This window comes from Taudactylus pleione, unplaced genomic scaffold, assembly GCF_031769625.1.
Source record: "Taudactylus pleione unplaced genomic scaffold, aTauple2 ptg000259l, whole genome shotgun sequence".
Classification (NCBI taxonomy): Eukaryota; Metazoa; Chordata; class Amphibia; order Anura; family Myobatrachidae; genus Taudactylus; species Taudactylus pleione.
The window spans coordinates 7,998,980-8,019,377 of NW_028284661.1; the positions used below are offsets into that span (position 1 = coordinate 7,998,980).

At 39.5% G+C, this 20,398-nt stretch overlaps 1 protein-coding gene across 1 annotated transcript in view; it reads right to left on the bottom strand.

Moving 5' to 3' along the window:
* TBC1D32 (TBC1 domain family member 32) overlaps nt 1-20,398 on the bottom strand; it is a 484,474-nt gene that overhangs the window by 100,448 nt on the left and 363,628 nt on the right. Inside the window, exon 28 of the mRNA XM_088481005.1 lies at nt 16,023-16,106. Coding sequence (XP_088337131.1) covers nt 16,023-16,106 — 84 coding nt within the window. The remainder of the gene's footprint in view (nt 1-16,022; nt 16,107-20,398) is intronic.

Here is a 20,398-nt window from a genome sequence, read left to right on the forward strand (position 1 = left end):
CGGGAGCCCCTAACCTAAAAGCAGCTGTCCGTGTCCACCGCCCAGCTTCGTTCGGTATGCCGGACGTCAGGCTGCCGGCGTAGGGATAATGATAGGCATCGGGATTTCGATGCCCATCATTAGTCCCCTGTCGGGACTGCACAGTCGGGAAGCCGGCAGTCGGCATTTCGACCGTTGGTTTCCTGACTGCATCCCATATTATATATATACAGTCAGGTCCATAAATATTGGGACATTGACATAATTTTCAGATTTTGGCCTCTATTCACCACCACAATGGTTTTGAAATGAAACAAACAAGATGTGCTTTAACTGCAGACTTTCAGATTTAATTTGAGGGTAATTAAATCCAAATCCTGTGAACGGTGTAGGAATTACAACAGTTTCAATATGTGCCTCCCACTTTTTAAAGGGGCCAAAAGTAATGGGACTATCAACTCAAAAGCTATTTCATGGACAGGTGTGGGCTATTCCCTCGTTATTTCATTATCAATTTAGCAGGTAAAAGGTCTGGAGTTGATTCTAGGCGTGACATTTGCATTTGGAATCAGTTGCTGTCAACTCTCAATAAGAGATGCAAAGAGCTGTCACTATCAATGAAGCAAGCCATCATTAGGCTGAAAAATCAAAACAAACCCATCAGAGAGATAGCAAAAACATTAGGTGTGGCCAAATCAACTGTTTGGAACATTTTTAAAAAGAAAGAACGCACCGGAGAGCTCAGCAACACCAAAAGACCCAGAAGACCACGGAAAACAACTGTGGTGGATGACAAAATAATTATTTCCCTGGTGAAGAAAAACCCCTTCACAACAGTTGGCCAAATGAAGAACACTCTCCAGGAGGTAGATGTATATGTGTCAAAGTCAACAATCAAGAGAAGACTTCACAAGAGTGAATATAGAGGGTTCACCACAAGATGCAAACCATTGGTGATCCACAAAAACAGGAATACCAGATTAGAGTTTGCCAAACAACATCTAAAAAAGCCATTACAGTTCTGGAACAACATCCTATTGACAGATGAGACAAAGATCAACTTGTACCAGAGTGATGGGAAGAGAAGAGAAGGAAAGGAACTGCTCATGATCCAAAACATACCACCTCATCAGTGAAGCATGGTGGTGGTAGTGTCATGGCGTGGGCATGTATGGCTGCCAATGGAACTGGTTCCCTTGTATTTATTGATGATGTGACTGCTGACAAAAGCAGCAGAATGAATTCTGAAGTGTTTCGGGCAATATTATATGCTCATATTCAGTCAAATGCTTCAGAACTCATTGGACAGCGCTTCACAGTGCAGATGGACAATGACCCAAAGCATACTGCAAAAGCAACCAAAGAGTTTTTTAAGGCTAAAAAGTGGAATGTTATGCAATGGCCAAGTCAATCCCCTGACCTGAATCCGATTGAGCATGCATTTCACTTTATGAAGACAAGACTGAAGGTAAAATGCCCCAAGAACAAGCAGGAACTGAAGACATTTGCAGTAGAGGCCTGGCAGAGCATCACCAGGGATGAAACCCAGCGTCTGGTGATGTCTATGCATTCCAGACTTCAGGCTGTAATTGCCTGCAAAGGATTTGCAACAAAGTATTAAAAACTGAAAGTTAGATTTAGGGGTGTTTAGTTTGTCCCATTACTTTTGGCCCCTTAAAAAGTGGGAGGCACATATAGAAACCGTTGTAATTCCTACACTGTTCAACTGATTTGGATGTAATTACCCTCAAATTAAATCTGAAAGTCTGCAGTTAAATTACATCTTGTTTGTTTCCTTTCAAAGCCATTGTGGTGGTGAAGGGAGGACAAAATATGAAAATTCTGTCAATGTCCCAATATTTATGGACCTGACTGTATATATACACACACATTTACACTATGCTAAAAATCCACAAAAATTTGGACCCGCCTCCAGGACGTCCTATAATTCAGCCAGGAGATCTTTGCTGCAACCGACTGCTGTGTTTTTAGACTCATTACTTCAGCCTTTAATTCAGCAAGAAAAAACTTTTCTATTAGGCACTACAACATTTCTGAATAAATTAAGATCTCTGGATACACTACCGGAGGGCTGTTGGCTTGTGAGCATAGACGTAGTCAACTTATATACCTCGATACGACATGATTTGGGGATGCTATCATTTAAAAACTTTCTATTGAAGAGTGGCATATTTAATGACTCAGTAATTGAAGTTATTCTGTTGCTTTTGGAGATTATTCTCAATAATAACTTTTTTGTGCAGACAAAGGGCTGCGAGATGGGTTATAGCGCAGCTCCATCGTATGCAAGTTTTCTTTCAGGATTCTAGATTATCGGATCAGATTATATTATTTTCATGTTTCATAGATGATTTGTTTTTATATGGAGCGGAGAAAGGGAAACCCTTGTAACATTAATTGAGTCACATAATCATAAAGAGGGCCCTATCAAATTTACGTATAATATCAATTAATATGAGATAAACTTTTTGGATGTAAGTTTCAATAGACAGGGGCAACATTGTTACCTCTGTATACTCTAAACCGACTGATCGAAATAACTTGTTGCAGGCACAAAGCTGCCATCCAAAAAGTCTTATAAGGGGTTTACTGTATTCGCAAAAGATCCGCATAAGGCGGGTCAATAGCGATTTACAACATGCTATTGTACAAATTTACCAATTAATACAAAAATTTCTAAACAAAGGATATTCCTTGACTTCTCTGAAAGAGGCCAAAGCTAAGGTCTTGGCTCTAGACAGAGATTCTCTGCTAAAGGAAAAAAAATTACAGATGAGACAGTTAACACCAAGTTCCCTTGGGTCAACCAGTTTAATGTAAAATCATCTGTAATTAATAGAAATAGTAAAAAACACTGGTCTCTGTTATCCTCTGATGATAAGTTGCTTTTAACTGACACACAACTGATGCCCTGCTATTCAAGAGGCAAAAATTTCCGTGATTATCTTGTGAAGTAAAGCTAAAAATCCAAAAAGGAAATTGGGGTGCATTAGATGTAGGTGCGTTACGTGTCAATTTCTCATCTCAGGTGATTCATTTGCCCACCCTCATACGGGTAAAAGTATTAAGATTCATCATTTATTGGATAGCAACTCTAATTTTGTGATTTATCAGATATTGTGCCCATTTGGATTATCCTATATAGGAAAAACGGAGCGCAAATTCAAAGAGCGCATGTCAGCTCATCGATCAGCCATTAGGAATGGACTAACTACGGGTAGGAGTGACTAACCGGTCACTCGCCATTTTTTAGAGATGAAGCATCCATTAAATAGCATCTGATATAGGATGATAGATCATGTTGAGCCCACATTATGAGGTGGAAATAGATCTTTAAAGTTACTCCAATGTGAGGCAAGATGGATAGCTAGACTAGAAGTTACACATCCAAAAGCCTTAATGAAACTATTCCTTATGGTTGTTTCCTTTAGTATTTAATCATGTCTAATGAAATATATAATATTTGTACTTTATATATTCTTTATAGTTATTCTTTGGATAGACCTTATATTATGTAAGGCTAGGTACTGTATATGTTACAAAGAATTAATAATTTATTTGCTTACAATCTATTTGTTAGCTATTATGTTGCTTTCTAGTGATCCCTAAGAATACTGTATAAAGTTGCTTTATGATATGTAATTGGTTTAACACTGTGTATTGCATAGACGCTGTAGTAACTATGGTGATGGGTCACACCACTAACGGGCTGCGTCAGGATGTTTGCGCGATGACGTCAGCAGGAGGTGACCACGGGTGGGTGGGTAGTCCCGTCCCGGGAAGCCGGTGATGCACGAGGGGTGAGTAATGAAGTGTATATACAGTAAATGTGTTTTTGTACTTGTATGCTTGTAACCTGAGCTCAGTTTTGATAACTGAAATGTTGTTGGCATCAAGCTCCAGTGTTTATATCGTTATTTGAGTCCTGAGTGCCACACCTTTGACGAGTACTATATATATTGTGTGTATATATATATATATATATATACACACAATATAAGTATTGAACACATCAACATTTTTCTCAGTAAATATATATGTAATGGGGTTATTGTAATGAAATTTTCACCAAATGTCAGCAACAAGCCCTGCAATCCACACATGCAAAGAAATTAAACCATAGATGTCCATAAATTAAGTTATGTGTAATAATGTGAAATGACACAGGGAAAAGTATTGAGCACGCTAACTGAATTTTATTTAACACTTCGTATAAAAGCCATTGTTGGTAATGACAGCTTCAAGATGCCTCCTGTATGGAGAAACTAGTCACATGCATTGCTCAAGTGTGATTTTGGCCCATTCTTCCACACAGTCTTCAAATCTTGAAGGTTCCGTGGGCCTCTTCTATGAACTGTGATCTTTAGTTTTTTCCATATATAATCAACTGGATTCAATGGCTGGGCCATTCTAGCAGCTTTATTTTCTTTCTCTGAAACCAATTGAGAGTGTCCTTGGCTGCGTGTTTTTGGATCATTGTCTTGCTGAAATGTCCACCCTCGTTTCATCTTCAGCATCCTGGTAGATGGTAGCAGATTTTTATCAAGAATGTCTCGGTACCTTTTTCTATTCATCCATCCCTCAATTATATAAAGTATGCCAGTACCTTTTGCTGAAAAACAGCCCCACACCATGATGTTCCAACCACCAAATTTCATTGTTGGTATGGTTTTGGGGTGATGTGAGGTGTAATTTCTCCTCCAAACATGGTGTGTGTATTATAGCATACACAGAGTTCAAGAGATGACACAATGGGAAGAAGGAAAGTCAGTGGAGGCAGTGTGATGTTCTCGGCAATGTTCTGCTGGGAATCCTTGGGTCCTGCCATTCATGTGGTTGTTACTTTGACACATACAACCGACCTAAACATTATTGCAGGCCAAGTAAAACCCTTCATGGCAGCAGTATTCCCTTATAGCAGTGGCCTCTTCCAGCAGGATAATGCAGACCGGAACATTGCTAAAATTGTTCAAAAATGGTTTAAGAAACATGAAAAGTTCAAGGTGTTGATTTGTTATTCAAACTCCCTTGATCTCAAATCAATCGAGCATCTGTGGTATGTGCTAGAAAAACAAGTCCAAGCCATGGAAGTCCCTCCTCGCAACTTACAGGACTTAAAGGATCCTTATTGGTGCTAAATATAACAGGACACCTTCAGAGGTTAATGGCTAATGGGTGTAAGGTCTACTAAAAAAAATGAATGTGGGAATAAACCACTGAAAACTGGAGTTCGTGTATGACCGTGATAAGCAGAAAATCTTATTAAAAAGATTTCAATTAACATAAAAAGTTTAAGGAATAGAATTGTATGGCTGTCTAAAGTAGGGTTTGCTGTGCCTTATGATATCAAAAATCACATTCATATTTCAAAAGCCCTTTTCAGTCTACATTTCCAACATATAATAAAAATAAGATGGGAAAATGAATTCTAGAAACTCATGGAGTACAAATAAGTCAGCCACCTGTGACTTTCAAACAGAAAGGGCTTATTTGTCTCAACATTTGCGCTGATGAACAGGGTAGAGTGATGTTTATTAGGCCATAAATGGACAGCTACATTAGTGTCACTGCATGAAGAAAAAGGGATTTGATTTATTATAATCAAACTAGTAGTGTTCTGGCACAAATGTTCAATTTAATGCTATTTTTTGCACAAAACTTTAGAAATATATTGATGGCCCATGACACATTTTGCAGCTTTGATATACAACAGTATTCAAGACAAAAGCTGTGACATATCAATCTTGTAAACAACCAAATGCCTGCTTTTCCTAGCGGACCAGCGGAAGCCATTTCTGAGCTGTCATTTACCAGTAATATGGTACATGTACAGTATGGAAAAGAAGGAACAATATGAAGACAGAGGAGGAAGAAAAATGAAATATTTCAATAGAAAGAAAAGGTGATGTGAAAATGTTTACCCTATTTTGTCAGGGAATGTTGGATTGGAGAAATTCCATTACTACAGTACAGTAGTATATTTTGATGCAGAATGTGATAAAGGTTCAAATACCTCTGATGGTATTAAACTGTTCACCTGTTTTCTCAGTCAAAACTGCTGCTATTAGGACCTGCCACTGGTATGCATAGGAATGCTTGGATGCTCTTGGTGGAGTGGAGAAAGAATGGGCTAGTGCTTCAGATATTTGACTTATATGGCAAACAGTAATGTAACATATCCACGTCCTCCCTACACATAGTAAGAATTTGAAATTGAGACAGGAAAAATCTGCAAAGAAAAAACAATAGATTTTTTTGTGTAAACCTACAAGAAGCCCGTTATTTGCTATTTTGGAAAGGAGGATTAATGTTGGAACATGAACACCAAAGTAATTCTTTCAGGTGTTTATTAAAAAAAATCATGTTAGCTTTTGGTTCACTTCAAAAAAGTGATTTGTATTTATTAAAAGTTAAATGGACACTTTGGTTGATGTGTTAAAATAAGCAAAAAGATTAGAGGTACTTTCAGAAAACACAAAGTCTACAGAAAAAAAACAGGGTACAAATTGTGTGGGTAATGCATTAAAAAAATCAGTGATATTGATGTTGGAATGCAATGAACCTTAACGTAAACAAATGGGGTAAAAAAGGGGTTAATTTAAACTAATGCTCCACCAAAATGAAAACATGCATTCAGCAGAATATTTAAATATTTATTATGGTTTGTACGTTTTAATTTTCATGAAATATTAGGTTAATTTAATAAAGACACTATTTGTATATAAAATGTTTTAAATTCTACATGAAACCTTCAATCCTCATCCTAATGCTCAAAAAAATATAAAAATATCTTCCTCCAACATACTGTAGTTCATTTAAACCATATTAAAATAAAATGCCTTTGTACTCCTGCTTACTTATACAAAACATTGCAATCAATCAGAAAGTAAAATTAACAATTTTAATTATTTTTCCTTATCAGATCCCCATATATAGTACCTGATTGGATAAAACTCTCAAAACACTGTTCTCACTTACTGTTTTTACAGGGGGCTCGATTCAGACCCGCTCGCTAGATGCGTTCGCACGCAGTGAAAGTGTGCAAATCCGCGATCACTCTGTATATGCAGACGCCCATAGTCTGTCTTAAGATGCCCACTTTACCACGTCATGTCCAGGAAGTGTATGCAACCATCGGTAACATCGAGTACCATTGGAAGCGATCACAGCACTTGTGGCTGAACATATCCTACCGCAAGCACTGCGAGTGATTCAGTGTGATTTTCAACGATCTGACGTGTACTATGACACGGAGTCTGAAACGGCGTTGAGACGATCAGGCGCCTGCGTTTGCACCACCACTCCGCGTTTTTATGGACCATCTCCTGTCACCACCCACAAACGGCTTGTCCTGTCACTCTAGCTAGCGAGCTGTCTATGCGCAGCGAGAGAACGCGTCCCGATCGCATGGACTAGTACGTGCACTGCAATGCGTACGCATGCGCAGATTACAAAAATCGTCTGGCTGCGTGCGAACGCAGCCTAGCGAGCGGGTCTGAATCGGGCCCAGTATAGCATAACCAATATCAACCAAACAGGCACTTCCATTGATTTTGAACTTCACAATAAAATGAGTGTCAGTATGAATCCAAGTCATTTTAAATGGTAAAGCCATGTTCAGATGTGTTGTTTTTCGAAAACCACTATTAGGCTTTTCAGAATAGTGGAAAATAAAGCAGCTCTCTTTTTTTAAGAGAAAAGAAAGGAAAAAAAAACGCTCATAGGCTGCCCTTTATAGAATCCAATTCAAGTGAATTGAGAAGTAATTTGTGAATGTAGGCTATAGGTAACTAAAAAAAAACAGTCTGCATCTGTGCACAGTATTAAATATATAGCAACACCTTAACTATATTCACAAGTGGCATATAGGGAATAACATTCTCTAGATCTTAATAACAGATTTATTTGATCATAGCTATAATAAAGAAACCATTTCTGTATTTGTATTATTATAGCTAGTGGTTTCAATGCAGAAATATTTATTAGATCACAAACACACTGCTATAAAATGGCATATTGCATAATGCAAATATTTTGCCAAACTGTCACATCCAACAGTTGGTTGCTGGAAAAAAAAGAGTATTTCTTATTGGAAACAAATTTAAGACTGATTTAATCAGAGTTATATGCTCTAGTCTAGCTTGAAAATGATTTCAGTTTCTCACTTTCACATGCTATCAGTGTCAATGAAATTGCAAAGTAATTATCTGATAAACCTTTTAAAAGAAACTCCTTCAAGTGGGAACAACTTCTAGCTCTGAATTGTAGAAGTACAATAGACCACATTTATCAAGGGGAACTTCTGCATACATGAGAGTATCAGCATCCTGTGTCACCTGCTCAATAAAAGATAAATTGCCATAGTGCCATATAATGTATTAAATGAGACTCATGGGTTACAGATTTATAAAGACCACTAATGCATGAGCTAATTAATTAGTTTTCAGTAGTCCTACTTTTTAGACAGAAATAATGTTTGCAATTGCACTTAAGAATCTTTGTTAGTGTGCTATTTTAAAAGTGTATTATTGATCAAAGTAAACACAAAGTCGGAAGCGTGGACAGTCAAAGCTCGTGATATCGAAGTGGGTCCAGACTTAAGTTACTTATATGTTTGCACTGTATTGTACACATTTATCCTGATGATGAGGAGACCATCCCCGACACAATGATGACCAGTAAACACTGCTATTTCACCAAGCTACAAGTCTCTGAGTGCCAGCTTACTTTGCCTGCTATATTGAGGGTTTTACACCATAAGCAATATACTGATTTTCTAGAGTAGAGTGGCATATTTTGTATTTTTGGTTAAATCACAGAATGTAAATGTTCATTAATCTATTTTTTCCAATATTTTATAGCATACATTTTAACAGTTAATACTCATTACTAAAATATATTGGGCCTGATTCAGACCCACTCGCGAGCGGCTGTCCGCTCGCAAGTGGGTCGATGTTATGGACTGAGCATGTGCACGACGGAGGGAGCTCCGTCGTGCGCATGCGCCAGACGCGACGAGCGAAGGAAAGTCCTTCGCTCGTTGTGTCCGATCCTAGGGGGCGTGCTGTCAATGTTGATTGACAGCACGCCCCCTTTGGTGGGCGTGCCGGGGGCGTGCCTCCATGACGGGGGCGTTCCCACGGGAACGCCTCCCATCAGAAGCCGGCCCACTGACATCACTAGTGATGTCAGTGGGAGTGATTTTGGCTCTGATAGAGCCAAAATCACTCCGGAGCTTGCGGTTGAAAACCCCAACCCCAGGCTCCGGCTCGCAATTTCGATGGTCGCGATGGTCTCGACCATCGCGGCCATCACAAAGCACGCTCGTATAGCCTGTGGGTGGTGACCCACAGCTATACGAGCGTCCAGGAGGAACCTCCATGAAAATGGAGCCCGGCCCTCATTCAGAGCGTGCGCTCTGCTCAGAGCGTACGGCTCTGAATGAGGGCCATTGTTTCATATTTCTACCATGTTTCAGGCATAAGGGGAACAAAATAGTACAGTAATCTACTCTTTTCTCCAAAATGTTATTATGTACTCCCATTGGAATAAGCAGCAGATGGATTACTTTGTTATTCTAATATTCAAATTTCTCAGGTGGTCTGAAAGTCTGCCAGATTAATATAATCAATTGCTTTTGTAAGGAATAGACAAATAATTTATCATGTAGAAGATTTTGTATAATTGTTAGCAATACATCCATAAAACAAATAAGTATATATAAACATTTTCTAAATTTACCATTTCCAAAAGTGGCCATACTTTGAATGACTGGCTATTGCTCTGGCTCTGTAAAAATGCATGAGGATTATTTTATTTTGCAGCTGTTTTATATCTGGTGTCCCCACACTTCCCTAGCCAAACACAGTATTTAATGCCAATGGGTATAAAATGTACAAAACAAAACGAAGTTAGGAAACGCTATCTAAAATATGGTATAAAAAAGAAACTTTTAATACTGGTATATACTAAAACAATAGTGACATATAAAAGATACAGTTTATTTGCAAGGCAACCTTAGCGTAATAGCCAGATTTCATATGTAATCAAACAACTTTCCTAGAAATTAGACATTATAAAATAAAAATCATTCAGTATAAGACACAAATGGCTCATAGGTGCTGAAATATACTTGTCATCATAGCAGTTGTTACTAGAAACAATATAAAACATCCTTAAAACAAAATCTCATCTTGAAAATGACAAATGTGTAACTTGAATAGTGCAAATCCTTTCAAGCATCAATTGACTTGCAAATCCAGAAAAACAAAAACAGTTTTGCACACACAGATGTTTCACGTGTATAACATTATGCAAAAGTGATAATTAATTTGCTCATATATCTATCTAATATAATATGTATAGGATGTTTCAACATTAACTTTGCTTGCATAGATCAGCATCCAATGCACAGAAAGAATGTATCCAGTGTGAAAAACATAAAATGTAATCACATGCATTTTTTATCATAAATATGTAAAATGCTCATAGATGACGCTAATCAAATCCCCATTCAGGATAGAAGGAAAGTGAAAGTTAGATTTAGGATTCTTTAGTTTGTCCCATTACTTTTGGCACCTTAAAAATAAGGGTGTGCACCGGCCACTTTTCGTGTTTTGGTTTTGGATCTGGATCTTTCTTCGTGTTTTGGATCTGGATTGGTTTTGCCAAAACCACCCGTCCGTGTTTTGGGTTCTGGGTTTTGTGTTTTGGATCTGTATTTTTTTTTTAAAAAGTATAAAAACAGCTAAAATCACAGAATTTGTGGGTATTTCTGCTCCTATGCTATTATTAACCTCAATAACCTTAATTTCCACTCATTTCCAGTCTATTCTGAACATCTCACACCTCACAATAGTGTTTTTATGTCCAAATGGTTGCACCGAGGTAGCTGGATGACTATGCTAAGAGATACGAGTGGGCGGCACAAACACGTGGCCCATCTAGGAGTGACACTGCAGTGGCAGACAGGATGGCAGTTTGAAAAACTAGGCCCCAAACAGTACATAATGCAAAGAAAAAAAAGAGGTGCAAGATGGAATTGTCCTTGGGCCCTCCCACCTACCCTTATGTTGTATAAACAGGACATGCACACTTTAACAAACCAATCATTTCAGCGCCAGGAATGTTTCGGGCCACCCAAAGCGTCTCCTGCACGCCCCTGTCGCTTTTCAGAAAATTCTGCACCACCAAGTTTATTGTGTGAGCAAAACATGGGACATGCTGGAATTTACCCAGATGTAATGCCCGCACAATATTGGTGGCATTGTCAAATATCAGAAATCCCCTGGAGAGTCTAAGTGGGGTAAGCCACTGGGCGATGATTTCCCTCAGTTTCTCTAAGAGGTTGTCGGCGGTGTGCCTCTTACTGAAACCGGTGATACACAGCGTAGCCTGCCTTGGAACGAGCTGGCGTTTCTGAGATGCTGCTACTGGTGACGCTGCTGTTGTTGCTGCGTAAGGTGATACATCTACCCAGTGGGCTGTCACAGTCATATAGTCCTTAGTCTGCCCTGTTCCACTTGTCCACATGTCCATGGTTAAGTGGACATGGGTACAACTGCATTTTTTAGGACACTGAGGACACTTTTTCTGAAGTTTCTGTACAGTCTCGGTTTCGCCTGCCTAGTGAAGTGGAATCTAGACGGGATTTGGAACCGGGGACACACTACCTCCATCAATTGTCTAAATCCCACTGCACTAATGGCGGATACCGGACGCACATTTAACACCAACATAGCAGTCAAGGCCTCAGTTATACGTTTTGCTTCAGGATGACTGCTATCGTACTTCATCCTCCTCGCTAAGGACTGTTGGAGGGTCAATTGTTTAGTAAAAGTAGTGGTGTTCCTACTTCCTCTCTGGGATGATGAACGACTCCCAGCAGCAGCAACAGTGGAAGCAGGAGGCGTAGCAATGCAGGATCCTCCGGAGGAATCCCGGATAGGAGAGTCAGTCATGCCAGTGACATGGCCTTCAGGACTACTTCCGATCCTGGCTAAGGAGGAAATTGATGAGGAGGGAGTTGACGGTGTGGTTTGCAGGTGCTTGGATACAACAGGACAAAGGGATTTAGGTGGCCCTGGACTGCTTATGGTCGTAGCCAAGGTTTCTGAACTTGACAGTAACTTTTTATGAACGCGCTGCCGGTGACGTATAAGGGAGGATGTTCCTAGGTGGTTAACGTCCCTACCCCTACTTATTTCACCTTTACATATGGTACATATGGCAAGACAGTTGTTGTCTGGATTTGGATAGAAATATTGCCAGACCAAAGAGGTGGAATGTTTGGTCTTTTGCCCAGGCATGAACGTGTTGGGCTTTTTCATCCCACGGACAACAACTGTATCCCCCGGAGCCAGATTTAAACAAACCACATTACATCACAATCCTTCTCGCCAACTTCCTCCTCAGCGCCAGCTACACCAGTATCCTCATCCTGTTGTACTTCAACAGTGACATCTTCAATTTGCATATCAGCAAGTGGACTGTGGGTGCTCCTTTCAGCACTTGCAGAGGGCGTGCAAATGGTGGAAAGAGCCACCTCTTCCCGTCCAGTGCTGGGAAGGTCAGGCATCGCAACCGCCACCACACTTGGACTCTCCTTGGGGATTTGTGATATCTTCTTAGAATGCACAGTTCTTCGCTGTGTTTTTGCCAACTTAACTCGTTTGATTTTTTTAGCGGGATGAGGGCTTCCATCGTCATGTGAAGCTGAACCACTAGTCATGAACATAGGGATAGACCTTAGCTGTTCCTTGCCACTCCGTGTCGTAAATGGCATATTGGCAAGTTTACGTTTCTCCTCAGATGATTTAAATATTTTTTTTTAAGGTCATTTTCCTGAACTTTGTCATTTGGGATTGTATGTGCCCTCTACTACGACATTGGGCATCGGCCTTGGCAGACGACGTTGATGGCATGTTATCGTCTATGTCATGACTAGTGGCAGCAGCTTCAGCACTAGGAGGAAGTGGTTCTTGATCTTTCCCTATTTTATTTTTAGCGGAGAAAGTTTGGTCCTCCATTTATGTTATATTGATATATACGTGCGGCTAAGTCGCACACAAACACAGAAAATAATTTTTTATTTTTGTTGGAGACTAGTGCACTTTGTGGGTTACACCACCCTTTAAGAAATGAGCCAGCCGGCCCTTTACTTATGGGACACAGGCGCACGCTTGGCGCTGCTCCTTTGTTGATGCACGTGCAGCCACAGTGCACACAATTCACAAACACAGAAAATATTTTTTTATTTTGTTTGGAGTGCCCTTGGGGGGTTACAGCACCCTTTAACGGACAAGCCAGCCGGCCCTTTACTTATGAGACACAGGCGCACACTTGGCACTGCTCCTTTGTTGATGCACGTGCAGCCACAGTGCACACAATTTACAAACACAGAAAATATTTTTTATTTTTTTTTGGAGTGCCCTTTGGGGGTTACAGCACCCTTTAACAGACAAGCCAGTCAGCCCTTTACTTATGGGACACAGGCGCACGCTTGGCGCTGCTCCTTTGTTGATGCACGTGCAACCACAGTGCACACAATTCACAAACACAGAAAATATTTTTATATTTGGTTTGGAGTGCACTTTGGGGGTTACAGCACCCTTTAACGGTCAAGCCAGCCGGCCCTTTACTTATGACACAGGCGCACGCTTGGCACTACTTTGTTGATGCACGTGCAGCTACTGTGCACACAATTCACAAACACAGAAAAAATATAAATTTTTTTTTGCACTTGGGGGGAGCTGGGTCCTGGACAACAGTACATCACCCCTTTAGGACTGGGACACTGCACAGGACTTTGGAGTGGACACAGCCCCTATGGATAACTGACTGCACAACACAGTACAGCTAGCCTCTATGGACTTTGGAGGAGTGGACACTGGGCCTGATTCAGAGCTGCTCGTAAGCAGCCGCTCGTTCGCTACGAGCGATGTTCGTACATCTGTGCGTGCATATGGGACGTAATGCGCATGCGCCAACCAGTGAGTGTGGTCGGAAATCGAGCGCTCGCAAAATAGCGAGTGCCTGCTAATTTGAGTGACAGGATGAGGCGTTTGTGGGTGGTAACAGGGGAAGGTGCTTGAAAACGGGGAGTGGAGATCCGAACGCAGGCGTGCCAAACGGTCAAAACGGGCGTTTTAAGGATGTGCATAATTAACAAAGCAGTGTCATTGGCCACGTCACTTGATTGTCTCTTAGCCTGAACTGTTCGCATGATTGCGGTAGGAAAATCCAACCACTAGCACTGCGAGCAGTTCAGACGCCTTTCGATGTACTCGATTAATCTAATAAATAGCGGAGATGACGTAGGATGCGAGCGGCCAGGGGGCGTCTTTACAAAATAGCGAGCGCATGTTTCGTTCGTTCGCTCAGACATAGAGGCGTCAACAGACCGCAAAGAGCGAGTGCTCAATTTAAATAGCCGGCCCCTTTTTCTGAATGAGCGAGCGCAAATAGCGTCTGGCTCTGAATCAGGCCCACAGCCCCTATGGACAACAGCAGCACAGCACAACACAGCCAGCCCCTATGGACTTTGGAGGAGTGGACACAGCCCCAATGGACAACAGCAGCACAGCACAGCGCAGCAAAGCACAACACTACAGTGCACTACACTACACAGCCCAGCCAGCCCTAACTCCCACCCTCCCTCTTCACTGTCCACAGCCGAGTGAGAAAATGGCGCTGACGCGGGTACCTTATATAGAATACAAAACCTGCGAGACCTGGAAGGCGGGATGATGACGTTTTACCTCGATTTCAGATCCGAGTCAGGCGGGAAAAGTCGAGCCTGACTCGGATCGGCCTCGGATCGGGGGGGTTCGGATTTCAGAAATCCGAACCCACTCACCCCTACTTAAAAAGTGGGAGGCACATATAGAAACTGTTGCAATTCCTACACCGAAAGTCTGCAGTTAAAGCACATCTTGTTTGTTTCATTTCAAAGCCATTGTGGTGGTGAATAGAGGCCAAAATATGAAAATTCTGTCAATGTCCCAATATTTATGCACCTGACTGTATATACCACCCAGTACTGTACTGTGGAAACTTTGCAGCACCTTAAAAATAAAGGATTATAATGATAGGTGAGAATAAGGGTTCTATTTACTAATAATCATGGTACTGCCGCGATTATTATGTACCTAACTCGTAGGGGATATTTTCATTTTTAATTAAAATATCCCGGCTATGTACTACTGGGAACTCGCAGGGACAGCTGCTGTGGTAAACGCTGTCCCCGCAAGTTATATAATTTAAGAGAAGTCAGCTTCTGGAACTGGCCGGGGGCTGCGGGGGATAGATTGAAATATCTCTCTCCTGCCACTGGAGATCCCATAGGGTGACAGTAGTTTAGACCATCTAAAGATGGTGTAAACCACCGATGCTAAACTCTGAAAAGCTTCACTTTTTGGAGTTTAGTACATAGGGGTCAGAACATATATTGATAATAATGGGGACTGCGATCTGCAGTGCTAATTAGCACTTTGCTGGAAAGTTCTCCTCGTAAACCCCAAGTTCGGGTGTGTTTGGTTTTTAGCAAACTCAAACCGCTCATCTCTAGTTATAAATAATTAAATGTATTATATACAACTTAAATAAACAAACTACAAATGACTGAGTTTTTACTGTAATTGACTTTGTTGTTACATTAGAGCAGTACAACTATAATATTGGGGTGTGTAAAAAACAGTTACTGCAACACCAGTGTGCTGGTAGTGATGTGGCTTTATAATATTTATAATGTCCATGAATTACTTTACTGTAAACTATTGTTAACTGTGCATTAAAAATATTGACTCCTAAATTATGAAATGTTTTATATTTGGGGTTATCATTTTTACAATGACAATGTTTGTTTTAAGGTGTTTGTTGTTTTAATGAATATACAATCTTTATATCATTAATAAGCAGGAAAAACTCAATCTTTATATTTATCAGAAAATAACAAAATGTAATTTAATAAGTCTGACAATATATTCATAAAATGTAGTGGGAACAAAAAGTACTCAGCTTACCTTTACATTCAGAACGATCAAAAACACAATTAGCAGGAATTTCGCAAAGGTGGGAAACATATTTATCTAATAATTCACCGAACACTGCAAAAAAGAAAAAAACAAACAAAAAAACAGTAATGCACAAATATAATTAATACAAAATTAGGCATACAGACAGTATATAACACATTCACAATTTGATTTGAAATGATGAATTTACTACTACAGCATCATGGCTAAATTATTTATTTGCTTTCAAGAATGTACAAGTAATCATGGTAAAGGTACATTATTAGCCTGTAATTACACTTTCCAGGAAAAGTAACCATGAATGACACCATTTCTCAACATTGCTGATGTAGAGACTTCCTAGCACCATAATAGAATTTTATATAAAGAAAAAACAAACACTGACTAGTAGATACTCATGGGAAATAGATGGCTAACCAGAGAAGAGGATGGAAGCATGGGGCTGTTACTGTACGTCTTTAGTGGCAGTAAGTCTCTGTTGTAGGGCACGGGTATATAGTGGTAGGGTATTATGACATAAGAGGTATATTTTTTTACAGAATAAGCTTATTCTTTTAAAAATACTATACCACAGTATTTGCACATCAAAAAAGGGGAGGGGAGGCAACTGCACACCAAAAAAGTTAGACATCAAAGCCTTTATTAATAAAAAACAAATGCATTTTATAACAATCCCATCAGATTTTTATATGATTTATACGAGGGTCGTTCAAACAGTAATGCCTAAATGCTCACAACTCCAATTATATTATAGATCCAGAGTTGAAAATTTGCAGTAAATTACTTTGAAGTCTTAGTAACAGAATGACTCTACTCAAAAAATTCACCATCTGCCCTCAAACATTTTCTCCACCTCTCAACCCAAGCTGTGAATCCACTTTGGAAAAATTCCAGTGGTTGGTGTTTGACCCAGGAACGTATGACATTTTTAACAACCTCTATGACTTCAAAATGTTGACCACGGAGACAGTATTTGAGAGAGCCAAACAGATGAAAGTCAGAAGGGGCCAAATCAGGACTGTATGGTGGATGTGACATTATTGCCCACCCCATTTTTGCAATGTCCGCATATGTTGCCATCGAAGTGTGAGGTCTGGCATTGTCATGGTGTAAGATGACATTTGACAGTGGAGTTGTTGACCTTTTTTTGCGGATGGCTTCTTTCAGCTTCTTAAGTGTAATAATGTATTGATCACTTGGTTTGGTTCCAAGTAATCAATGAGAATAACAACTCGGCAATCCCAGAAGAATGTGGCCATGACTTTGTTTATGGATCGCTGTGATTTAAACTTTTTTGGCCTAGGTGAACTTAGGTGTTTCCATTGCTTTGATTGGGCCTTTGTTTCTGGGTCTTAAAGGAATACCCAGGTCTCATCTCCTGTAATGACATTTTCCAAAAAACATCTCAGGGTTGGCTTCAAAGTTGGTCAAAAGGTCATTGCACACTTCCACCTTCTGTGCCTTATGATCCCTGGTTAATTGCTTTGGATCCCATTTAGCACACACTTTACGATATCCCAAATCATTGATTAGTGTTTCTACAGTGCCATGGCTACATTCAAGTTCATCACTGATATCTCTGATGGTCACACGACGTTCTTTCTGAATCATGGCATCGACTCTAGGTCGGTTCTCTGCTGTCACTGCAGATGATGGTCTGCCACCACGAGGTTTGTCGCACACGGACGATTTTCGTGTTTGAAAACGCTTCATCCACCTTCTGACATTGCTATAGTCAATTGTACGCTCACCATACACTTTTTCCAGTCTTCTGTGGATTTATGTAGCACTGCAGCCTTCTTTTTCAATGATGGTTCTTTGTTTCATCTTGGATTCCATGGTATTTCTTGGACTACCTAAACAAAAATACATATATAGCTAGCAGACATATTAAACTGCAAACTGACAAAGTTTCAAATAAATGTTGCATATTATTTCAGAGTAATGAGCATTTAGGCATTACTTTTTGGACAACCCTCGTATGTTGTAATATAATATTTTTATATTGTAAGTAAATTTTTTTCTCTATATGCACTCAAACTATATTCACTTACATCTTATGAACAGAATATGATTTTTTTTACTGATATGCCATCTTAACTTTCACATTTACCAAACCAATTGAAAAATTTAATGCACAGCATTACCATTCAATGAAACGGGGAGAACAATTGCACATCTGAACACAATGTTATTTCCACAAGACACTCAGTATGAACCATTTCAAATCGGCATTGTATTGTTTAAGACCATGAGCTTTCATTTCTGAATTACAGTATTCATTGCAAAATATCTCTACTGCTCCTTATCTACTGAAATATAAAAATATTGTTTTAAAGTAAGAGTAGTTTAATGGCATGTCTATAATCTACTAGGAAATACATGTTAATTTTTTTTAATAGCATTACATACAGATGTGTCCTCACACATCTAGCCTCAATATGCCATGTGGTACAAGACAACTTTCATGAGTGAGCCATCAGGTACCATGCAATGCGATGCAACCAAGACTGCGCTGATTAATTTGATATGTGACATTTGTATATCTGTGTACGACTGAATCTGTATACAAAGCACAATGGAACTTGACATATAAAAAAGCAATGGCCGATGCATCACAGTAATTCGTATACAGATTCAGACTCAGTCACACAAATATACAAGTGTCACATATCAAATTGATCACTGCGGTCTCCTGGTATGTCTTATTTCTTAGTCACATCCCATTGTGATCAAGATGCATTTTCAAGCGAGAAAGACCAACAAAAAAATGCTGGGTGCAAGCAGCGTCGCAGTGGGTCTGGCACAACAAGGATGGCTGTTTGGCGTGACTGCAGCATCAATGTGCAACCACACATCTGTAGTACACCAGAGCATTAAAAATAAATGTTCTACTAGTTACAATGGAAGCAAAATGTCAAACTCCTATAAAAAAAAAATATATAAGAAAATAACAAGGCAGACAACATATTGGCTTCCAGGTTGAGATTGATGGGCAATAAAAAAAAATAAACATACTCTTTAAGAGTCATTTGGGCTCTGGTAACAAAGAACCAATTCATATTTCTGCTGTTATCCCCCGAGAACTTTGACAAATTCTCCAGGAAACTGGCTGCAAACATTTTGCTGCAGCAAAAAGGCTATTAGCAAAGAATTGGAAAAATGCACTCTGCCACATATTGGTCAGCACTAAAAAAAAAAAAAAATGGGTGATAATCTAACATCTCAGTGAGAGGGGCCATGTTTTTGATCAAGTTGGTCTCAGTCCTTCTTAGCCCAATTCAGTCCAGCTTCCCCACCCATACCCGCCAATTACTACCCACACCACTAGTTTACTTAATAAGTCATGATCTTGTTCACACAAATTCCTATTATTCTTGTTATGGCTCTTTGCATATGACATTGTTATAAAATGGGCTACAGTACTTTTATTTATTGGGAAAACTGTTGTTATATTTTAACACTGCCTGATTAACCAACAAAACCACCATTATAATGTATTAAACATGAACTGCACAGTCTGGTGAACTCAAAGGGTTGAGGAAGTTGTAAACTCGTATTTGCTTGGAAACCAAACACAATTTTCATAACATTTCTCATTAATTTTCTGCTGAGAAGATATTGATCTTTCCATAAAGAAGTACAGGCAACTTTCAAACAGGTGAAAAAACAAAAACACAAAAATAGATGCTACTGTATATTAATATAAGCTAGAGGTTAAAATGTAATGCATGTGAGCCTATGAAGGCATTTCACAGTTGTTGTGGTACTTTAATGGACACCTTCAACCATGTACATCTTCTGTAGATTCTAATTTCCCCTTTGGACTTTTACCATTAAAAAACAGAAAGGGGGGTGTCCCCCAACACACTAAATTGTAAATGAAACAATACTTGAAAACTGTATGGTAATAGAAATTCAGAGATATTTGTTGCATGCATAAACAAATACATGGTAAGCCACCAGGCCAACTTCACGGCCAAAAGTCCATTAATGATACTGGCTTTGTATATTTTATGAATGCACCATAATAGTAATATTGCACAATAGGCTCTCTAAAGAAGATGCTGATGAGGCAGACGATTAAAGTAGTTTAAGTAGCCAGTCAAGGTATTCTAATAACTAGCATCTCAATAACTATCTATGCTTATGATAAAGTTGTAATGGTTGTATCTGTACATATAATTATTTTTGGAGAAATGTACTCCTTGGGACTGTGTATTTACTATGGGCACAAAAAAGGCTCCTCAAGTGTAAAATACATACACACACACACACACACACACACACACACACACACACACACACACACACACACACAAAATATACATAAATTGCACACCTTGATCGTAAACAGTTACAGT